At 42.0% G+C, this 22,171-nt stretch overlaps 1 protein-coding gene across 3 annotated transcripts in view; it reads right to left on the bottom strand.

The window, feature by feature from the left end:
• Window positions 1-793: 793 nt before the first annotated feature.
• The window catches only part of LOC106584195 (trafficking protein particle complex subunit 8), a 106,172-nt gene continuing 84,794 nt past the window's right edge, over window positions 794-22,171 (bottom strand). For all 3 annotated transcript variants that reach the window (XM_014169191.3, XM_014169189.3, XM_014169190.3), the window contains 7 exons: window positions 20,283-20,351; window positions 20,124-20,182; window positions 19,595-19,798; window positions 14,413-14,514; window positions 2,612-2,754; window positions 2,263-2,352; window positions 794-2,067 (listed from right to left, as the gene is read on the bottom strand). In XM_014169191.3, coding sequence (XP_014024666.1) covers window positions 1,830-2,067; window positions 2,263-2,352; window positions 2,612-2,754; window positions 14,413-14,514; window positions 19,595-19,798; window positions 20,124-20,182; window positions 20,283-20,351 — 905 coding nt within the window. In that variant the 3' untranslated portion in view covers window positions 794-1,829. The remainder of the gene's footprint in view (window positions 2,068-2,262; window positions 2,353-2,611; window positions 2,755-14,412; window positions 14,515-19,594; window positions 19,799-20,123; window positions 20,183-20,282; window positions 20,352-22,171) is intronic.

Below are 22,171 nucleotides of genomic sequence, written 5' to 3'. Positions count from 1 at the left end.
TTTCCTTTATGGTTCTAGGAAGAACCCTGTAAAGGGTTATTCTACTACAAGGATAAGCCTGTAGAACCCCTTCTTTCCCCAAGAATGTAGAGAACCACAGGGGACTTTACAACTTAACTTATGTTAATTTATTAGGTACCAACAAGATTATTAATGCTTGATTAAAGAATGGCAACTTCACAACTAAAACTTCAATTAAATATCTCATGTTTTAAGCTTTGCCCAGATATGCTTGTGTCAGCAGATCTACTAGGTTGAGTTTCTCTGTGTGACCTTGAATGTGAAAGCTCCTGGGCTAGGCATACATTTTAAATAGCATTTTACAATATCATTTGTAATACTTTACAAATGTTCAAATTGCATCTCTCAGACGCAGTCTTTCCAGAAATTATTAGTATTCGGCGATTAGAGAATCCATTTGACTGAGAAAAACTGATACTGAGATAGACGTACATCAGTGTAAGTGTGTGTGTCAGGGAGAAAGAGCGACAGAGGACAGCCTGACAAAGACGTCACTTCTAATGCACTTAAAACAGAGTTGGCATTGAGAAACGGAGCAGCTCTACAGAGATAGGGTAATTGAGGGTCGGACTATATTCACTGCATCAAAGAGACAGTCATTAAGTCTTTTTCCCAAATGGCAGGGTTTATAGTACACAATGGGATCTGGTCAAAAGTAGTGTAACATATATGGAACAGGGTGCCATTTGGAATGCAAAATAAAACTTGCCCTGAAAAGTATTACAAATCACCACGTCGTCCACACATTTCACCATACAGAGGAGACAGTTACTGTATCTCACAGCCCATATCAATGGTTACGTTTTATTTCTATTTACAGTAAATTTGTTATAAATATAATACATCATTTTCATCTGAAAAGCAGTTGAGTAAATACATACATTTAAATAACAGCTTGATCACAAGGTGGAGGTCGTCCAATGAGGGAGAAGTATAGGGAACATATTGATTTGATTGATTCATTAGTTTGTTTTGTAGAAAATTACGTGTGTGCTCGTGGAGACTGACAGCACAGTAAATCCAGATGGACTACAGACCAACAACAGACAGGTGGGCAGGCAGCATCAGGGCCTGTCAGTCAAAGGATTCGTTCATCATAGTATAGTGGTCAACCTCTGGTTCATATTCTAAAGGGTTTGTGATGTGCCGACAGTCTGGTCCATGTGGGGCAGTTCTTCCTACTTCCTCATCCAGGTTAATCCAATAAGTAAACAATGTAATCACTACTGTGATAGCTCAACAACAACAACAACCTGTGATTCGTTTTTCAACAGTAAAAATAAAATAAAAATCTCTGGCGGCAGACAGATGCCACGTTACCATAGGAGACAGGTCATTGTCTTTGTTTAGAATGTCTGTCTGTTCTGTGTCCTTCCCTTTCACGGGTTGATTTCATAAAATAAAAAAAGGTCAAAACCAAAGCGCCTCCACTGAGATGATAGACTCATACGCAGAGAGAGAGAAAATAGTTCCTTCTTCTACATGTAAGTCCATGATGTTTTGCTTTGTTGCTGGGACATAAAATAGTCAACAGTCGGACCATCAAAGTGGTTACAAGCTGAACTGATGCACAATTTAATTTGAACATTCTATTTTGTTTTTACATAATTGGAAAAATGTGTCAACTTTTTAGGGCGGGGAGTGGAGTGGGTAATTTGAAACTGGGTGGAAAGATGGGATGTGGAAGATATTTCTTGCTGGGTGCGTCTCTCAACCCTGTTGTTGCCAACCAATGGGGGACTCTGGAGCCTTGGTAGTAATGATTGACAGATGGTTAATTGGCTATTGATGATGGGGCGGGACAATGTTCAGGTGCTGTTGATGATGATGATGAGTGCTGGCGTGGCCGTCTGCTGGCTGGTCTCACACATGGCTCCCTGGTCCGCCAGTTTGGCAAAGACCCGTGGCGTTCCCAGATTATAGACGCCCGCATGCAGGAAGCAGGCTTGCAGCTGCACTCGCATCACTTCTTGTGCCCCCAACTGCAGCTTGAATTGCGTCTGGCCCAGCCATGTAAACGAACCATGCACCTCGAGAGACTCAGGGCTGATGGAGGGAGGAGAGGGATGGGAGAAAAGTGAGAGAGAAAGAGGGATGACGGCAGAGGGAGAGAAGAAAATAGAAAGCTCACTCAAACCAGGAGGATAAATAGAATGCAGTTTATCAGGTAAACATTTGGTCAGGGACATGAGGAACAGATGGCAGATTTAACAGTACAGAGTGAGTTTGTGTTATGTTTACCTGGTTGTTTTGTGGCGTAGGTCAATGATGACATCAACTTGAGCCAGGGAGCAGTTAGACAGAGTCAAAGTGACTGGAACCATACACAGACTACAGGGCGGGAAGAGAGCCAAAAGAGACATAAATATATATTTTTATTTACACCATTAATCATGTCTCCCTTTCTTCACCGCATAGAACCTTTCAGTCGCATAACACGGAGCACTGTTGCAGTCAATGCTTGTACCATTACATAGCTGAAGACTGTGAGCACATGTCGCTGGCTGTTTTAAATTACTCTCAAAATGCTGTTTTTTGGTTTGATAATTATATTGTTTAGCTAGCTGGTCATGTTACGTGTGTGTGCTACCTCTTCTGATTGAAGGGGTGGCTGTAGCTCTCTGGGTACTGCAGGTTGGTCTTGATGAGGTGGGAGAGTTGTTCCATGGAGGGCCGTGTCATTGGAGGCGGCAGCTCCGGTTTAAACTTCAGCAGCACCATCTCCTGAGCCTCCTACAACAGGACAGAGGAACAGAAATCAGGATGCAGGAAGAGTAAACGTCAACACCATTACCTCAAACACACTGCCGATGCATAGTGCATTCGGAAAGTATTCAGACCGCTTTACTTTTTCCACATTTTGTTACGTTACAGCCTTATTTTAAAATGGATTAAAATATTTTCCTCAATCTACACACAATACCCCATAATGACAAAGCGAAAACAGGTTAGAAATGTGAGCAAATGTGTTAAAAACAAAAACAGAAATACATTATTTACATAAGTATTCAGACCCTTTGCTATGAGACTCGAAAATTCTCTCCGGTGCCTCCTGTTTCCATTGATCATCCTTGAGATGTTTCTACAACTTCATTGGAGTCCACCAGTGGTAAATTCAATTGATTGGACATGATTTGGAAAGGCACACACCTGTCTATATAAGGTCCCACAGTTGATAGTGCATGTCAGCGCAAAAACCAAGCCATGAGGTCGAAGGAATTGTCTGTAGAGCTCCGAGACAGGGTTGTGTCGGGGCACAGATCCGGGAAAGGGTACCAAAAAATGTCTGCAGCATTGAAGGTCGCCAAGAACACTGTGGCCTCCATTCTTAAATGGAAGAAGTCTGGAACCACCAAGACTCCTCCTAGAGCTCGCCGCCCGGCCAAATTGAGCAATCGGGGGAGAAGGGCCTAAGTCAGGGAGGTGACCAAGAACCTGATGGACACACTGACAGCACTCCAGAGTTCCTCTGCGGAGATTGAAAAACCTTACAGAAGGACAACCATCTCTGCAGCACTCCACCAATCAGGCCTTTATGCTAGAGTGGCCACACGGAAGCCACTAAGTAAAAGGCACAACAGCCAGCTTGGAGTTGCCAAAAGGCACCTAAAAAATTCTCACCATGAGAAACAAGATTCTCTCGTCTGATGAAACCAGGATTGAACTCTTTGACCTGAATGCCAAGCATTACATCCGGAAGAAACCTGGCACCATTTCTACCGTGAAGCATGGTGGTGGCAACATCAAGCTGTGGGGATGTTTTTCAGCGGCAGGGACTGGGAGACTAGTCAGGATCGAGGGAAAGATGAACAGAGCAAAGTACAGAGAGATCCTTATTGAAAACCTGCTCCAGAGTGCTCAGGACCTCAGACTGTGGCGAAGGTTCACCTTCCAACAGGACAACAACCCTAAGCACACATGCAAGACAACGCAGGAGTGGCTTCAGGACAAGTCTCTGAATGTCCTTGAGTAGCCCAGCCAGAGCCTGGACTTGAATCCAATCGAACATCTCTGGAGAGACCTGAAAATAGCTGTGTAGCGACACTCCCCTTCCAACTTGACAGAGCTTTAGAGGATCTGCAGAGAAGAATGGGAGAAACTCCTCAAATACATGTGTGCCAAGCTTGTATCATCATACCCAAGAAGGCTGTAATCACTGCCAAAGGTCCTTCAACAAAGTACTGAGTAAAGGGTCTGAATACTTGTGTAAATGTATGCAAAAATGTCCAAAAACCTGGTTTTTGCTTTACCATTATGGGGTATTGTGTGTAGATTGATGAGGGAAAAAAACAATTCAATCCATTTCAGAATAAGGCTGTAACTTAAGAAAATGTGTAGAAGGTCCAGAGGTCTGAATACTTTCCGAATGCACTGTACATGTCTGTTACTACAGAACAGAGGAATATACTTACACACCATTAGTGGCAAGAGAAAGTTTGCGAACCCTTTAGGATTCTCTGTATTTCTGCATAAATTTGACCTAAAATGTGATCAGATCTTCATCTTAGTCCTAACAGATAAAGCGAACCTGATTAAACAAATAAAAACAATTGTAGGAATTGGCATGAGTAATCAAGTACTCAAACTGATATCAAAAAAGTATCCTTAACCATCTAATATATATATATATATATAGAATACTGTGGCAACCAGTGGTAGAAAAAGTACCCAATTGTTATACTTGAGTTAAAGTAAAGTAAAGATGCCTTAATAGAAAATAACTCAAGTATAAGTGAAAGTCACCCAGTAAAATACTACTTGAGTAAAAGTCTAAAAGGATTTGGTTTGAAAAATACTTAAGTATCAAAAGTAAAATGTAATTGCTAAAATATACTTCAGTAACAAAAAAATAAAATAAAAAGTATAAATCATTTCAAATTACTTATATTAAGCAAACCAGACAGCGCCATTATGTTTATTTATTTATTTACGGAAAGCCAGGGACACACTCCACATGATTTACAATTATAAACTGGGTGGTTCAAGCCCTGAATGCTTATTGACTGACAGCCATGCTAAAACACATTACTTGTTTGTACTGCTGTAATTACATTGACAACCAGTTTATAATAGCAACAAGGCACCTCTGGGGTTTGTGATGTGTCCAGGCACTCCGCGTTGCGCATAATAACAGCCCTTAGCCGTGGTATATTGGCCATATACCACACCTCCTCGGGCCTTATTGCTTAAATGAAGAACGCGTGTTTAGTGAGTCCGCCAGATCATAGGCAGTAGGGATGACCAGGGATGTTCTCTTGATAATCACGTAAATTTGACAATTTCCTGGTCCTGCTAAGCATTCCAAATGTAACGAGTACTTTTGGGTGTCAGGGAAAATGTATGGAGTAAAAAGTACACTATTTTCTTCAGGAATGTAGTTAAGTAAAAGTTAGCAAAAATATAAAAGTACAGACACTGCACTTTCCCACCAATGTGCTCATTCATGGTTTTGTTTGTTGATGTTTAAGTATTTCCCACTATATATCAAAATTATCACCAGTAGTAAATGTAGGCTACCATTAATCTACAATGTTTGGTTGCGGTCATTTCTGTTTATTCAATGTATTAATACTGCATACCGTTCTCATTCTCGTAGCGTACACGTTTGGAGAGCTCGCAAACGGCGCAGTAATAATGAAGTTGTGGTTTATTTAATTATATTTATCAGTTATGTAAATTGTGTGAACGCGCACAGATAGACTACCTGGCCTAAGCGCCAGTATAGGCAGTCGCGTTAGAGTTCCTAAATCTGCATTTTCAAAATGAAAACCATCAAAAAAGGCTGTGTTTTAAACTATTTCACCTGCGTTTTGTATAGAAAGTGTGTGTGTGTGTGTGTTTTTCCAGTTGAAATTTAGGCAATTATTACCCGGAGGAAAATGTGGAATTTACATATTGAATTCTACTACGTGCAACTTTCTACATACAACCCTGCTCTCTCTCATTCTCCTTGCTGAGCCCGGCTGGGTGAGCATTTCGCTTTTACCTTGCATTGGCTGTTCGATCAGTCCCCTTTGTGCTTGGTGTATCCAGAACGTGTAGAGTATCTGGGGAATCAAATAGGGCTTGTAGAGATGACATGGGGAGCTAGCTTTCTTTGCAGTCTCTGTCCGATGAAGAGTCTAGAAAAGTTAAAGTGAATTTTGGAGTTGAAAGGAGATGGTTCCTCAATGTGGAAAAAAGTGAAAGCATTAAAAGTGGGTGTTGCTACCGAATGGGGAGGACAACAGTCCATTGCTGGACTATCTGTATGCCTAAAAGCTGTTATTTTTTGAGCGATACGTTCATCCTCGGCTTCTTGTCATTTCATATTATTCATAATAATTCCTCTTTAGCTCTTGGAGTCCCAGGAAAAAGGTAGACTAGGCCTACAATAGCTTGTTGTACACTTATTTGGGGCATTTTATTTACCACTACAGCTTGCTCTTGCTTGCTGAATGTAAAATAGAGAAACCAAAAGAACAAGAGCGTATTCATTACGCATATTCTGTTACAAAACTTTAAAAAAAAAAAAAAAAAATGAAGCGGGACCTACCTGAATTTGTCCAATAGAAACAGATTTTATTCTGTTTGGTTAAAAACGGTTTCTGTAATGAATACGCCCCTGGCTGGGAATATGTGAGCGAGTGTGTGAGAGCGTGAGAGAAAGATGGTGTGATGAAAATACACCATGAGTACGCTAATGTACTTTTCCGGATGTTGTAAATGATTGAGAATAGACCCATAACAGAACCAAAATGGTTGAATAATCAGGCAGAGGCTTTATGGTACTCCCTTATATAGCGCAATTCTTCTGTATTTTATTCCTCGTGTTATTATTATTATTCTTATTTTAAATTGGAAAGGCTCGCAAGCAAGCATTTCACGGTAAAGTCCACACCAGTTGTAATCGGCACGTGATAAATGTGATTTCACTTAGTTATTTCGGCATGACGCAACCAAAACAGAACGTTTAAGCGGTTCTTGTCTTGCTCTTTACTGTAATTAGAGGGTTAATATCAATACTATGCATGCCAGTCTTTTTATTTTTAGAAGCATTAATGTGTTCAATTCCAAGTTGTTTGCATAGTCAACTTACACACAGCACTGAAGCACACCATAAGCTATATGTGACGTTTTAAATACATGTAGTTCTGTCCTTAAGCTGTTGTTGTCTATTAATGTTCTGTATTATGTCATGTTTTGTGTGGAACCCAGGAAGAGTAGCTGAGGATCCTAATAAAATAGATACAAATATAATTTAAAATGAACCTACATCACTGCAGCCCTAGCCAATAAGTGTGTACTCACTTTATAATAATACATTCCTAATTGCACTGTGTCGTTGTAGCCTAGGTAGAATAATATTAGTGTCTAAAAATCTACGCCTTATCAATAGTGGAGCTTTGCATGCCCAACTGCTGCAGAGCGTAGCCTGGAAGAACCCACAGATCTGCTATTTCATAATCTGTGAAAAAAAAAAAAAATCCTTGCACTTTTGACAGGTAAATATTTATAGCCCTAATATTTAGCTAATGAGTGGCCTAATATTTAGCTACACAACTCTCATCCAGCTATTGCTGTGCATGATGGTGGTCTCCGTTTTGCTATGTGGCCCCTACAAGTGTCACGGGACTCGTCTGAAGGTAAGCCATACAAATGAATGGCTGTATGGAGGTAGTTTTGTAACAAAAATAAGGGGTTAAAAGGTGTACAAAAAAATACATCCTGAGCTTTCTTATTCCGTTCTTATTTTTAGACCGTCTTTGCCATTTATGTGTTATTCAAATTGTTTTTTTTTATGGGCTACAGTAGAAAAAGGTTAAATTCAACATTTTATCAAGTAATAAAAACATTCAAATGTATACCTAAAGGGGTCCTAAAATTCTAAATCAAATAGCTAAATGATACATGGTATGACCATTTTAAAACAATTCTAGATGTTTGCTTGAAGTTAAATCTTGCATTTTACCGGAGAAAAAGGAGGCTACACCGAGAACGTTTTGTTGTAGCCTCTAACTCTCTCACTCAATTATTCATTCATGGTTTTTCTTAAATCATGTTATTAATCAGGATTCATTTAGAAGTGTTCAAAAACATCTTATCTACTCACTTTAAAACGTTTTACTCACCATTCAGTTACTATTGGGCAAAGCACAACTCAAAATACAACCAAAACAAACTGCAAATGCATCAAACAAGTTTGTAGAGTCACAAGCTTGATGTAGTCATTGTGTGCTGGGAATATGGGGCCAAATACTAAACGTTTGACTACTTTAATACACTTTATTGAGCGGATTAATCTAGAGGTTCACATACTTTTTCCAACAAATAAATAGAATGTTGGATCAATTTGATCAATAACGAAATGAAAAAGTAGAATTGTTTGTTATTTGTTTAAATCAGGTTCACTTGATCTATTATTAGTACTTAGATGAAAATAGGAAAACATTTTAGGTCAAATGTTTGCAGAAATACAGAAAACCCTAAAGGGTTCACAAAGTCAGACCATTATGTCAAACACATACTGCTTGTATATAAAGGTAACTGTCACCAGAACAGCTTCAGTGCACCTTGACATAGATTCTACAAGTCTGGAACTCTATTGGAGGGACGTGACACCATTCTTCCAGAATAAATTCTATCAATTGGTGTGGTTGGTGATGGAAAATACTGTCTCAGGAACCACTCCAGAATCTTCCATAATTGTTCAATTGGGTTGAGATCTTGTGACACCCCCCCCCCCCCCCCCTTTAAACCCCCTATGCTCCTTTGAGACCCCTCTTTCAAAGTCACTGAGATCTCTTCTAGCCACGGTAGCCAAAATAATGGGCAACTGGATATTTTTATACATGACCCTAAGTAAGCATTATGGGATGTTAATTGCTTAATTAACTCAGGAACCACACCTGTGTGGAACACCTTTTTTCAATACACTTTGTATCCCTCATTTACTCAAGTGTTTCCTTTTGTTTTGGCAGTTACCTGTACATGTAACTATACAGACTATTTGTTGTGGTATAATTTGTTCACCATTGTGCAGCCTGCTCTGCGCAGAACATTTGCTTTTAAAAAATATTATAAAATGCCTTCCTGGAGACATTCACAGAACTGTAATTCCACGTTTTGATGATAGGAACAGTTTTCAGCTGGTGTGTGTGTGTGTGTGTGTGTGTGTGTGTGTGTGTGTGTGTGTGTGTGTGTGTGTGTGTGTGTGTGTGTGTGTGTGTGTGTGTGTCGGGTTAGAGGCAGAGATTAACAGAGGCTGGGAGGGTGTTTATCAAAACATTAACACAGGACGTCAAGACATCCATATAGCCAGTCATGCACTGGAAACATGAACATGTTCTATATCTATACATTTATGAGCGCTATAAATGCAATTCACCTATATGGCATTCTGATATTCAAGCCAAGGTAGGTAGAAACAATCACTAAGTAATTCTTAGCAAAGGTTTGCTAAAGGCAATTCCAGTTAGGAAATGAGGGTCTTTATGAGATCTTCTATGAGAAGAGAAAGCGAGGGTGCATGAGAGACGAAGGGAGGGAGGGAAAAAGGTGGTCTTGGCGACTCACGTGCAGAGCTATAAAAAGCTACAGGAATAAGGGATGAGAGAAGTTCTGTCCAGCGTTATGAGTGAGCGCACCGTGGACACTGTTGCTATGCAAAGGCTTGTCTTGGAGGAAGGTGTGTGTGTGTGAGGGGGAGTTTTAAGAACAATAATAAACCATTTTTAAAAAGTCTGGCAATGTGGATGTGGTCAGGCCGGGTGAGTGGGTGGAAGAGGGAGAAAGGGGAAAGTTATTTTTAGACAGGCGTGAGGATCTCATGCTAAAACCAAATCACACACCACTTCCACAGGAGGTGGTCAGAAGAGAGATGGAGACCGCTTGCGTCGGGCAGTGGGTACAGTTTTAGTCTGTTCCTTACAGATGTACACACATACAGTACACTTAAACCCACTCTGTCATTAAATCCCAATACTGTGTGTGGGAGGGAAGTGTACCGCTGTGATGTGCATGTGATCATGTATGGTAAAAGTGAAGAGAAAAAAAACTTCACTGATGTATTTTGTAAAGTGTGATAAGGTGTCACTTTCACACACACACACTTAATGGCTTGGTTCATTATCCTCCGATATGTCTTCATGAAGACCAAGAAAAAAAAAAGGAAAAAAAGACACCAGCTTTAATCTTTGCTGAATGTGACTTTGGGCCTGTGACGTGTGTTAAAGTGTGTGTGTGAGTGTGAGAGTGTGTGTCAGAGTTGAAAACATTTCAATCAGCAAAATCTGGATCCGGAGCCAAATATCACCTACAGTACCAGTCAAAAGTTTGGACACACCTACTAATTCTTCTTTATTTTTACTATATTCTACATTGTTGAATAATAGTGAAGACATCAAAACAAATTCCAAATAAATCACTAAGTGTCACCAGCAAAGCACCCCCCACACCACCTCCATGCTTCACAGTAGGAACCAAACATGCGGAGATCCTCCATTCACCTACTCTGTGTCTCACAGACACGGCGGTTGGAACCAAAAATCTCAAATTTGGACTCACTCATCAGACCTAATGTCCATTGCTTGTGCGTCTTGGTCCAAGCAAGTCTCTCTTATTGGTGTCCATTAGTAGTTTCTTTGCAGCAATTCGACCATGAAGGCCTGATTCACACAGTCTCCTCTGAACAGTTGGATGTTGAGATGTGTCTGTTACTTGAACTCTGAAGCATTTATTTGAGCTGCAATTTCTGAGGCTGGTAACTGTAATGAACTTATCCTCTGCAGCAGAGGCAATCTCTGGATCTTCCTTTCCTGTGGCGGTCCTCATGAGAGCCAGTTTCATCATAACACTTGATGGTTTTTGCAACTGCACTTGAAGAAACTTTCAAAGTTCTTGAAATGTTCCGGATTGACTGACCTTTATAATGGACTGTCGTTTCTCTTTGCTTATTTGAGATGTTCTTGCCATAATATGGACTTGGTTTCTGGATTGACTGACCTTCATGTCTTAAAGTAATGATGGACTTTTGTTTCTCTTTACTTATTTGAGCTGTTCTTGCCATAATATGGACTTGGTCTTTTACCAAATAGGGCTATCTTCTGTATACCACACCTAACTTGTCACAACACCACTGATTTGTTCAAATGCATTAAGGAAAGAAATTCCACAAATTTACTTTTAACAAGGCACACCCGTTAATTGAAATGGATTCCAGGTGATGACCTCATGAAGCTGGTTGAGAGAATGCCAAGAGTGTGCAAAGCTGTCTCCGAGCCAAAGGGTGGCTTCTTTGAAGAAACTCAAATAGAAAATATACTTTGATTTGTTTAACACTTTTTTAGAAACGACATGATTCCATGTGTGTTATTTCATAGTTTTTATGTCTAAAAATAAAGAAAAACCCTTGAATGAGTACGGGTGTCCAAACTTTTGACTGGTACTGTATATAAACATCCATCTGTATAGTAGGCCTATAACAGCACATCAGTAGAGTATGGAGCTGAGGTACTTAGAAGTCTTAGACTACATACAGACTAAGAGCCCTCTATGTCCCTCAATGCCCTCCACTGGCCACTCTCTGGAGACAGCTCTCACTCTCAGTAAAGCAAACCATCAGCCACCCCTCTCTCCACCTACTAAACAAGTCATCTGACCTTCCTTACTCATTTAAGCAGAGATGGAGGGAGCCACTGTTCATCTCTGCACCAATCACTCCTGAAGGGCATTCCTCCCTCCGTATACACTGTTAGATAGCATGACATCATCAACATACGCACACACACTCCTTAAACACCCTGGCAAAGTGCAAGATGTGTGTGTGAGAAGGTAAGTGAGTATGTTCATGAACATGTGTGGCAGTTAGTTGGATACACTTGACATTGCTAAGCTCTAAGCTCATCCTTGAATACTGCTGGAGAGAGAAACATTTTGAAGAGCGCAAGCATTGGTTGGTTCACTGTCAGCACTGAGCGCGTCACTAATAAAACATCCAACAATCTCAAAACTTTATCATTCCAGCTGAGTACAATGGTGGTATGAAACATAACATACTGCTTGGTATACAGGAGTGATGCATTCCATAGAAACATATTTTAATTGAAGTGGATCAACTTTATTGATCCATAGAGACTAAATACCGTCACCAACATAATATACATTAGAATGATGACTTCAATAAAAACCTATTTGAATTGAATACGTTTCTTTAGACGTCATATATTGTACTTTGACTAGCCATCCATGCTCAGGTACAGTGCATTCGGAAAGTACTTAGAACCCTTGAATTTTTTCACATTTTGTTATGTTACAGCCTTATTCTAAAATCTATTGTATTAATTGTTCTCATCAATTGACACACAATACCCCATAATGACAAAGTGAAAACAGGTTGAGAATATTTTGCAAATGTATTACAATTTTTTTTTAAACGAAATACCTTATTTACATAAGTATTCAGATATTGCTATGAGATTCGAAATTGAGCTCCGGTGCATCCTGTTTCCATTGATCATCCTTGAGATGTTTCTACAACTTGGAGTCCACCTGTGGTAAATTCATTTGATTGGACATGATTTGGAAAGGCACACACCTGTCTATATAAGGTCCCATAGTTGACAGTGCATGTCAGAGCAAAAACCAAGCTATGGAGGTTGAAGGAATTGTCTGCAGAGCTCCGAGACAAGGTTGTGTCGAGGCACAGATCTGGGGAAGGGTACCAAAACATTTCTGCAGCATTGAAGATCCAAGAACACTGGCCTCCATTCTTAAATGGAATAAGTTTGGAACCACCAAGACTCTTCCTAGAGCTGGCCGCCCGGCCAAACTGAGAAGTTGGGGGAGAAGGGCCTTGGTCAGGAGGTAACCAAGAATCCGATGGTCACGCTGACAGAGCTTCTCTGTGGAGATGGGAGAACCTTCCAGAAGGACAACCATCTCTGCAGCACCCCAGCAATCAGGCCTTTATGCTAGAGCGGCCAGATGGAAGCCACTCCTAGGTAAACAGCAAATAACAGCCCACTTGGAGTTTGGCATAAGGCACCTAAATGACTCTCAGACCATGAGAAACAATATTCTCTTGTCTGATGAAACCAAGATTGAACTCTTTGCCCTGAATTCCAATCATCACGTCCGGAGGAAACCTGGCACCATCCCTACAGTGAAGCATGGTGGTGGCAGCATCAAGCTGTGGGGATGTTTTTAAGCAGCAGGGACTGAGAGACTAGTCAGGATTGAGGGAAAGATGTACAGAGCAAAGTACAGGGAAATCCTTGATGAAAACCTGCTCCAGAGCACTCAGGACCTGACTGGGGTGAAGGTTCACCTTCCAACAGGACAACGACCCTAAGCACACAGCCAAGACAACGCACGAGTGGCTTCGGGACAAGTCTCTGAATGTCCTTGAGTGTCCCAGCCAGAGCCCGGACTTGAACCCGATCGAACATCTCTGGAGAGACCTGATAATAGCTGTACAGCGACGCTCCCCTTCCAACCTGACATTGCTTGAGAGGATCTGCAGAGAATAATGGAACAAACTCCCAAAATGCAGGCGTGCCAAGCTTGTAGAGTCATATCCAAGAAGACTTGAGGCTGTAAATCACTACCAAAGGTGCTTCTACAAAGTCCTGAGTGAAGGTTCTGAATACTTATTTAACTGTAATATTTAAATTTTTGCAAACATTTCTAAAAACCTGTTTTTGCTTTGTCTTTATGGTGTATTTTGTGTAGACTAATGAGGGGGGAAAACAATTTAATCAATTTTATATTAAGGCTGTAACGGAACAAAATGTGGAAAAAGTCAAGGGGGCTGAACTTTCCGAATGCATTGTATATGTGTTGATGTATCTGAGTACAGTATATCGCCTCCCTTACTGTATGTCTCCTATGCTGGTGAGTGGTGACCAATTTCATTTTACCTCTGGGGATCAATAAAGTTAATTTTTTCTTTGAATTGAACAATCTTCCACTCAGCTTTGAGATAGCAAAGCATGGGCCTGCCTCTTAAGCACTCATCTTACTCATGTTGGCCTATAAACCCATGAGGAGCATAGGTCAGAGTAGACACTAACCCTGTAAAAACCTCTACCAGGCCTGAGTCCGACATACCAAGCTTTCCAGTGTCACCCTGGCCCCACAGCTTACAGGGTGTTTGGGAGGTGGCCAAGTAAACACTCAGCGCCCTGTTGGACCTTGGCAGGGAGATATAGGGGCTTTTAGGTAGTGAATGAGAGAGAGGGCGCGAGAGAGAGAGTGCATTCTCAAGAAGTAGGATCGCTTTGTTTTGTTTGTGCTTGAGTCGCAATGCAAAGGAGTCCAGGAGTGTGTATAGTTATTCAGCTTGTGTGTACACTACACAGAACAAAATGGTGATTTGAATGTTTACAACTGTTTCTCAATACATTTGTGTACCTCTTTCTGTGTCAAAGAGCAGGCCTCTTTGTCGATGGTCTGTAGGGCCACATGAAGCTGTCCCTCTAGGATCACCTGCTTGTTGTCCTCTACAACAAATGCCTGTAAACAAACAAATAAATATTAGCAACTATCATAAGCCTTTCTACAACAAACATTAGCAACATCTTTGGCCCGATGCCAAAAGCAAAACAGCAGCAAATAGCTCAATAAAAACTTAACATAAAGAGTACATTATACTAATGCATAATTAAACAATAGAACACGTAAAAAAGGCTACGTCTGAGCATGTGACTGTAGCTGTATAGTACCGCTGGAGCTTATGTACATGTCGTTTATAAGGGCCTGTATTGAATTGAATGCATGAGTGTTGTGCAACAGATGTTCTTGTTTAGAGATGGTTAATCCCTATAGACTGTAATGCGCACTTTACATCTGCGCTTTCATAGTTTGCGCTACTGTTAAAGCTGCAATATGTAACATTTTGGGCAACCTGACCAATTTCACATAGAAATGAGAGTTATATATATCTGTCACTCTCATTCAAAGCAAGTCTAAAAAAGCAGTAGATAAGTTCAATGCGCGCTATTTTTATGCTTCCCGTTCTTAAGTTTAGTTTCTGCGGTTTACCTTCTGTTTTGTACACCAGTTTCAAAAAGCTGAAAATAAAATATTTTTGGTTATGGAAAATATATTTCACAGTGGTTTGGATGGTACACTATACTCTCTACACTATACTTGCTTGTTTTGACACAAACTGGAATTAGGCAAACTATTAGAATTTTAGCAACCAGGAAATGGCGGACTGACTTCTGCATAGTAGTGCATCTTTAAGCCATGGTGCGAGATTCTAGAAGTTTCGGTCTGTCCTCGGCCCTGCATGTGCAGTAAAATTTGACTCTATGGCACCAGAAAAGATCAGATAAGAGCACCACCAGTCCTGAGAGCAAGGGCCATAAATCTCGCATGTATTAGTAAGTTCTCTCTCCTGTGAGATGTTTATACATATACTGCTGTTAATGTGTATGCTGCTATGGGAATGTTTTTTTATTTTACCTTTATTTAACTAGGTAAGTCAGTTAAAAACAAATTCTTATTTTCAATGACTGCCTAGGAACAGTGGGTTGACTTCTTTGTTCAGGGGCAGAACGACAGATTGTTACCTTGTCAGCTCGGGGATATGATCTTGCAACCTTTCGGTTACTAGACCAACGCTCTAACCACTAGGCTACCTGCCACCCCCTAACCACTAGGCTACCAGTATATCCCTGTATAGATACACAATATATCGGTGAGCATACCAGAGTCCGACAATATTAACTAAAAATGCCAACATTGGCCCGATGTCAAGTTTAAAGGCGATGTGCAAAACCAATGTCAAAGCTGATGTGCATACGTATATAACGTAAGTAGATGACGTAATGACGCCACAAAAAATACAATACACTTCCAACAACTAAACAAGTTCAAGTTGAGCAGTCATTTGAAAGAGTAAGAACATTTCAGCGAGACAACTCGAAAGCGAAACCCATTAACGCCAAGATAATTGAATTCATTGACCTTGACAATCAACCGTTCTCTGTCGTGGATGATGTTGGCTTTTAGCTTCACAACTGACATTTGGACCAGCGATGTCAGCCCCATGAGCATGCTAAGTCTGACAGCACAGTGGGTTGACGAGGATTTCGTACTGAGGAAAGCCATTTCGCATGCTCAAGAATGTGCTGGTTCTCATACCCCTGCTTCCATTTCAATGGCATTTGAGAGCATGCTTGAAACTTGGAAACATGAATACACTCCTAGTGCCATTCGAACAACTGACTCGAGACATAAGATGATCAACTGCATCTGCAGCATACTTGATTCCGTTTGTCATGGCATTGAAACGCCAGCTCAACAAAACTGCCGACATAAACTGTGGGGTTAAAACTTAAGTGCTCGGTGGCATTCACTCTGAGCCTCTTTACGCTTTACCGTGTGTGTTAACTATTTAACAGTATCAGGATGCTTAAAAGGCCGGTATCGGAATAGTTTTTTTTTTGGCAAGGAAAATACCGGATATTGGTATCGGCCAAAAATGTCATATTGGGACATCCCTAATGCTATGCGATTCTTTAGATAGATATTCCTACTGCATAGCTTACAACAACACATACGGGTTCTTACCTTTCAGAACCACAAGTCCATTCCTAATTGTAACATGAAGCTCACTTCTAGCCTGTGTGTTCTAATGTGTGGTGCTGACCATGAGCCAATAAAACTCTGGATATGGACATGTCTGCCTTGTTCTTGCCGGGCAGCCTGTAGCGAGTCTAAATACAAAAACATATGGACACCCCTTCAAATTAGTGGATTCAGCCATTTCAGCCACACCTGTTGCACAGCCATGCAATCTCCATAGACAAACATTGACAGATGAATGGCCTTACTTAAGAACTCATTGACTTTCAAAGTGGCACCATCATAAGATGCCACCTTTCCAACAAGCCAGTTAGTCAAATTTCTGCCGTGCTAGAGCTTCCCTGGTCAACTGTAAGTGCTGTTATTGTGAAGTGGAAATGACTAGGAGAAACAACGGCTCAGCCACAAAGTCGAAGGCCAAACAAGCTCACAGAACAGGAGCGGCAAGTGATGAAGCGCGGTTGCGACACTCACTACCGAGTTCCAAACTGCCTCTGGAAGCAACGTCAGCACAATAACTGTTTGTCGGGAGCTTCATGAAATGGGTTTTCATATCCGAGCAGCCGCACACAAGACTAAGATGGCCATGCACAATGCCAAGCGTCGGCTGGAGTGGTCTAAAACTCGCCTCCATTGGACACTGGAGCAGTGGTTCGGGCTAGACCTCTTGGCTTCAGTGAAGGAAAAATCTTAACGCTATAGCATACAATGACATTCTTGACAATTCTGTGCTTCCAACTTTGTGGCAACAGTTTGGGGAAGGCCCTTTCCTGTTTCAGCATGACAATGCCCCTGTGCACAAAGTGAGGTCCATACAGAAATGGTTAGTCGAGATCGGTGTGGAAGAACTTGACTGGCCTGCACAGAGCCCAACAAACACCTTTGGAATGAATTGGAACGCAAACTGCGAGCCAGGCCTAATGGCCCACATCAGTGCCCGACGTGGCTGAATGGAAACAAGTCCCTGCAGCAATGTTCCAACATCTTGTGGAAAGCCTTCCCAGAAGACTGGGCTGTTATAGCAGCAAAGGGGGGGACCAACTCCATATTAATGCCCATGATTTTGGAATGAGATGTTCGAGGAGCAGGTGTCCACATACTTTTGGTCATGTAGTGTTTATCAACAAATGTGCACACTTAGCTCGCTTTGATTCCAAACTGTATGATTGAAAGACCGCTCATACCTGCCAAAGCATCCCTACAATAACTATACTCTGATGCGCTCTGCAGAGAGTGGGAGGACAGTGAGCAGTACATTGATCAGAAATGGCTCAGTGTCTAATTGTTTGATATGATTTTTGTGTGATACATTTTTTTTAAACTTTTTTAACAACTTAAATCTATATTCTTCTTGTCTAACAAATGTTTTTATTTATCCCAGGCACACAAAGGTTAATGTCAAGCCCTGATGAGCCTGTCTCCTCCCCATCTAAACTGATTGTAGTGGATTTAACAAGTGACATCAATAAGGGATCGTTCACCTGGTCAGTCTGTCATGGAAAGAGCAGGTGTTGCTAATGTTTTGTATACTCAGTGTAATACCACAGCCCTATATACGGCTACTAGCTAGTACAATACTAGTATTAATCGCATTAGAGGTCTATTTAAATTCTGTAGTCGTATTACTACTAGTAATAGTCGTACTACTACTACTAAGTAAACTCAGCAAAAAAAGACAACGTCCTCTCACTGTGACTATCTGGTGTGGCCACCAGCTGCATTAAGTACTGCAGTGCATCTCCTCCTCATGGACTGCACCAGATTTGCCAATTCTTGCTGTGAGATGTTACCCCACTCTTACACCAAGGCACTTGCAAGTTCCCGGACATTTCTGCCGAGCCCTCACCCTCCGATCCAACAGGTCCCATACGTGCTAAATGGGATTGAGATCCGGGCTCTTCGCTGGCCATAGCAGAACACTGACATTCCTGTCTTGCAGGAAATCACGCACAGAATGAGCAGTATGGCTGGTGGCACTGTCATGCTGGAGGGTCATGTCAGGATGATCCTGCAGGAAGGGTACCACATGAGGGAGGAGGATGTCTTCCGTGTAACGCACAGCGTTGAGATTGCCTGCAACGACAACAAGCTCAGTCCGATGATGCTGTGACACACCGCCCCAGACCTCCACCTCCAAAAATCAATCCCGCTCCAGAGTACAGGCCTTGGTGTAACGCTCATTCCTTCGACGATAAACAAGAATCCGACCATCACCCCTGGTGAGACAAAACTGCGACCCGTCAGTGAAGAGCACTTTTTGCCAGTCCTGTCTGGTCCAGTGACGGTGGGTTTGTGCCCATAGGCGACGTTGTCGTCGGTGATGTCTGGTGAGGACCTGCCTTACAACAGGCCTTCAAGCCCTCAGTCCAGCCGCTCTCAGCCTATTGCGGACAGTCTGAACACTAATGGAGGGATTGTGCATTCCTGGTGTAACTCGGGCAGTTGTTGTTGCCATCCTGTACCTGTCCCGCAGGTGTGATGTTCGGATGTACCGATCCTGTGCAGGTGTTGTTACACGTGGTCTGCCACTGCGAGAACAATCAGCTGTCCGTCCTGTCTCCCTGTAGTGCTGTCTTAGGCATCTCACAGTAGGGATATTGCAATGTATTGCCCTGGCCACATCTGCAGTCCCCATGCCTCCTTGCAGCATGCCTAAGGCACATTCACATAGATGAGCAGGGACCCTGGGAATCTTTCTTTTGGTATTTTTCCAGAGTCAGTACAAAGGCCTCTTTAGTGTTTTCATAACTGTGACGTTAATTGCCTACCGTCTGTAAGCTGTTGGTGTCTTAACGACCGTTCCACCGGTGCATGTTCATTAATTGTTTATGGTTCATTGAACAAGCATGGGAAACAGTGTTTAAACCCTTTACAATGAAGATCTGTGAAGTTATTTGGATTTTTACGAATTATCTTTGAAAGACAGGGTCCTGAAAAAGGGACGTTTCTTTTTTTGGTGAGTTTAGTAATGGTAAGAGTCCCTTTAATTCTGTGGTTTTACCTTCCAGAGGATGATGATGTCGAGGTCCACCTCGTTGCACTTCCTGACCACGCCCGCTATATCCTTGGCCCCACCCCCATGCCCCACCCCCTGACTCCTGGAATGTCTCCCCTGTGTCTCCATGGCAACGGGAGGTCTCAGAGACTCCAAGGGCTGACACCTCCGGAAGAAGAAATCTGCACATGGAGTGGTGGAGGTGATGATCTGAGGAGAGGAGACCAGACATAGAGAGGAAGGGAAAGGCTGATATTGTTTATTTTCTTTTTCATAATGCATTCACAACAATACATTTACATTTTTGTCATTTAGCAGACGCTCTTATCCAGAGCGACTTACAGTAGTGAATACATACATTTCATACAATTTCATACATGTTATTTTTTTTTTCCTGTGCTGGCCCCCCGTGGGAAACGAACCAACAACCCTGGCATTGCAAACACCATGCTCTATCAACTGAGCTACAGGGAAGGCCCCGCAATAACACGACAGCATTGACATTCACAGATAACAATGTGTTTCCTCCACATACCAGTTCATTCCCAAGGCTCAGGTCTGCAAATGTGTATTTCTCTACTGCCTTCAAAGGAACTGAAAAACATAAGTTAAAAACAGGCATTAGAGAGAAAAGAGACTCTCCATTTTGACTGATATTGCTGGTAGTGTGTGTGATGCATGCGTGTCATGTTACCTTGCAGGGGTTTGCATCGTGTTGCTCTGAAGCACAGCTTTCCTCTCTCTCTGCTGGTGAGTTTGCAGTCTGGAATGACAAGAGGAGGATGAAAGAAAAGACCTTCCTCTCCCTCTCTGAACTCTAACAAACACTCTTGAACAGCATTCTTACAGTAACTCAAAGCCTCTAAGAACAACTATCAAAGTATCATGATCATGACACACACTACATATGCACAGCTATATATACACAGTGATGGGGAGAGAGAGAGATAGACAGCTGCATGTGAGTTCTCACATTTTCCAACATGTTTTAAACTTGGATTTTTTCAGGAGGGACATGATGCTACCCCCCACAGCAAAACCTTCCCTCAAGATCAAAACTCCAAACCTACAACCTAATTTTGGACAACTTTACCTGGAAGGATTAATACTACCAAGGACACCATCCAACCTGGAACTGAGACAGACCAGATACAACTTCAATTAGCACTGAGGTGTGAAGTGAGGTGTCGAAGCATGAGCCCAACAAATGGCAGGCTACCCCACCCAAATCCAGGGGCATGGAAGCCCCCTCCTGCTGTTCAGAGACCATCAGCTGAAAGAAAAGGTAATACAAGAAATCTGCCTCCAGAAATAAAAGCTTTTCCCAAGTGGGTGTAACACCTACTCCAGTTGCCTGCTGCGCTGCTGCTTGGATTCCACCTGGTGATCTGTTCAAAGTCTGTCCTGGTACAGGTACCCCCACCACACTCCCCCCTCTCCTCCGAGCTTTTGCTCACCTCCAGCACATAGGCACCGTTGGGGCGAGTAACTCTGAACTTACAATGGCAGCCCCCAATAGTTATTTTTTTTCTTGTGCATTTTGCTATTTGCCTCCTGCATGCTTTGACTACAAACTTTCTTTACCCAACCGTGGGACAGACTGTTTGTTCCCACACTCGGGACTCTTGACTCTATTGGTTATACAGACTTTTGGCCTCCCATGCTATTCTAACCACCTCTCGCCGGCTTTGTATTCATGTTACCTGATGTATAATATGATCTTGTTGCTATCGAATGCACATTCAAATGTCATAAATCAATACCGCAGAGCTCTCCCGGTCCTCTGCCATGCCTTGATTGTATTACTATTGATGATATCTGGAAATGTGCATGTACACACCCTGACCCATCTACTGTTGCTAGCCACAATTCTGACTTGTGCTCTGATATCTGCTTCACTGATTCTGCTCTCGTAAAAGCCTGGGTTTTCTGCACGTTAACACTAGAAGCTTATTACCTACATAAGGGACGCGAGTGGCATTTCCCATATGATCGATGAGGATCTCCATTTTGCAAATGTACGGTCCCATAAACGTCCACGGGTGTTATTAAAATAGGCCGACAGCCCCAGGTCATCCCCCAGGGCCCAGTCTTCCAGGAAGTCATCAAATGAAGTCTCGGACATTTGGTTTCCGCGTTATAAAATGTTACATTTTTGGAAAATGTTCTGCTCTACTGGAAATTTCCACCAGATGGCGACTGGCTGCTTATGGCAAATGGACAAAACATCACCAAACGGACATGGCCATTTCTCGTACACAGAAAAGACTTCTAAGACGAAACCCGGTGAGCACAGGTTTGGCCAAATGTACTTTTATCCCAGAAACAAGATGGCGTCGAGGCCTCAACGCTTTGAGTTAATGCCCATTTTCTGGGATTAAAGATTGAAAACGGTTATACAGTGCTAATTTGACTGCTTCACGTCAAAGTACATAAACCTACAGTGTAAGGAAAAATAGAACCAGCCATTTATCTATCATAATTTACGAGGAATCGTACAACGTCCATTTCATGATAGTTAAACAAAAAGTCTGTTTTTTCTTCAAAAAAGTTAGATCCAGTTGCGGCGTTAAGGCGAATCCA

This window comes from Salmo salar, chromosome 23, assembly GCF_965601325.2.
Source record: "Salmo salar chromosome 23, fSalSal1, whole genome shotgun sequence".
NCBI lineage: Eukaryota > Metazoa > Chordata > Actinopteri > Salmoniformes > Salmonidae > Salmo > Salmo salar.
The sequence above is the reverse complement of the archived record's forward strand: the minus strand, read 5'-3'. Positions and strand labels throughout refer to the sequence as shown.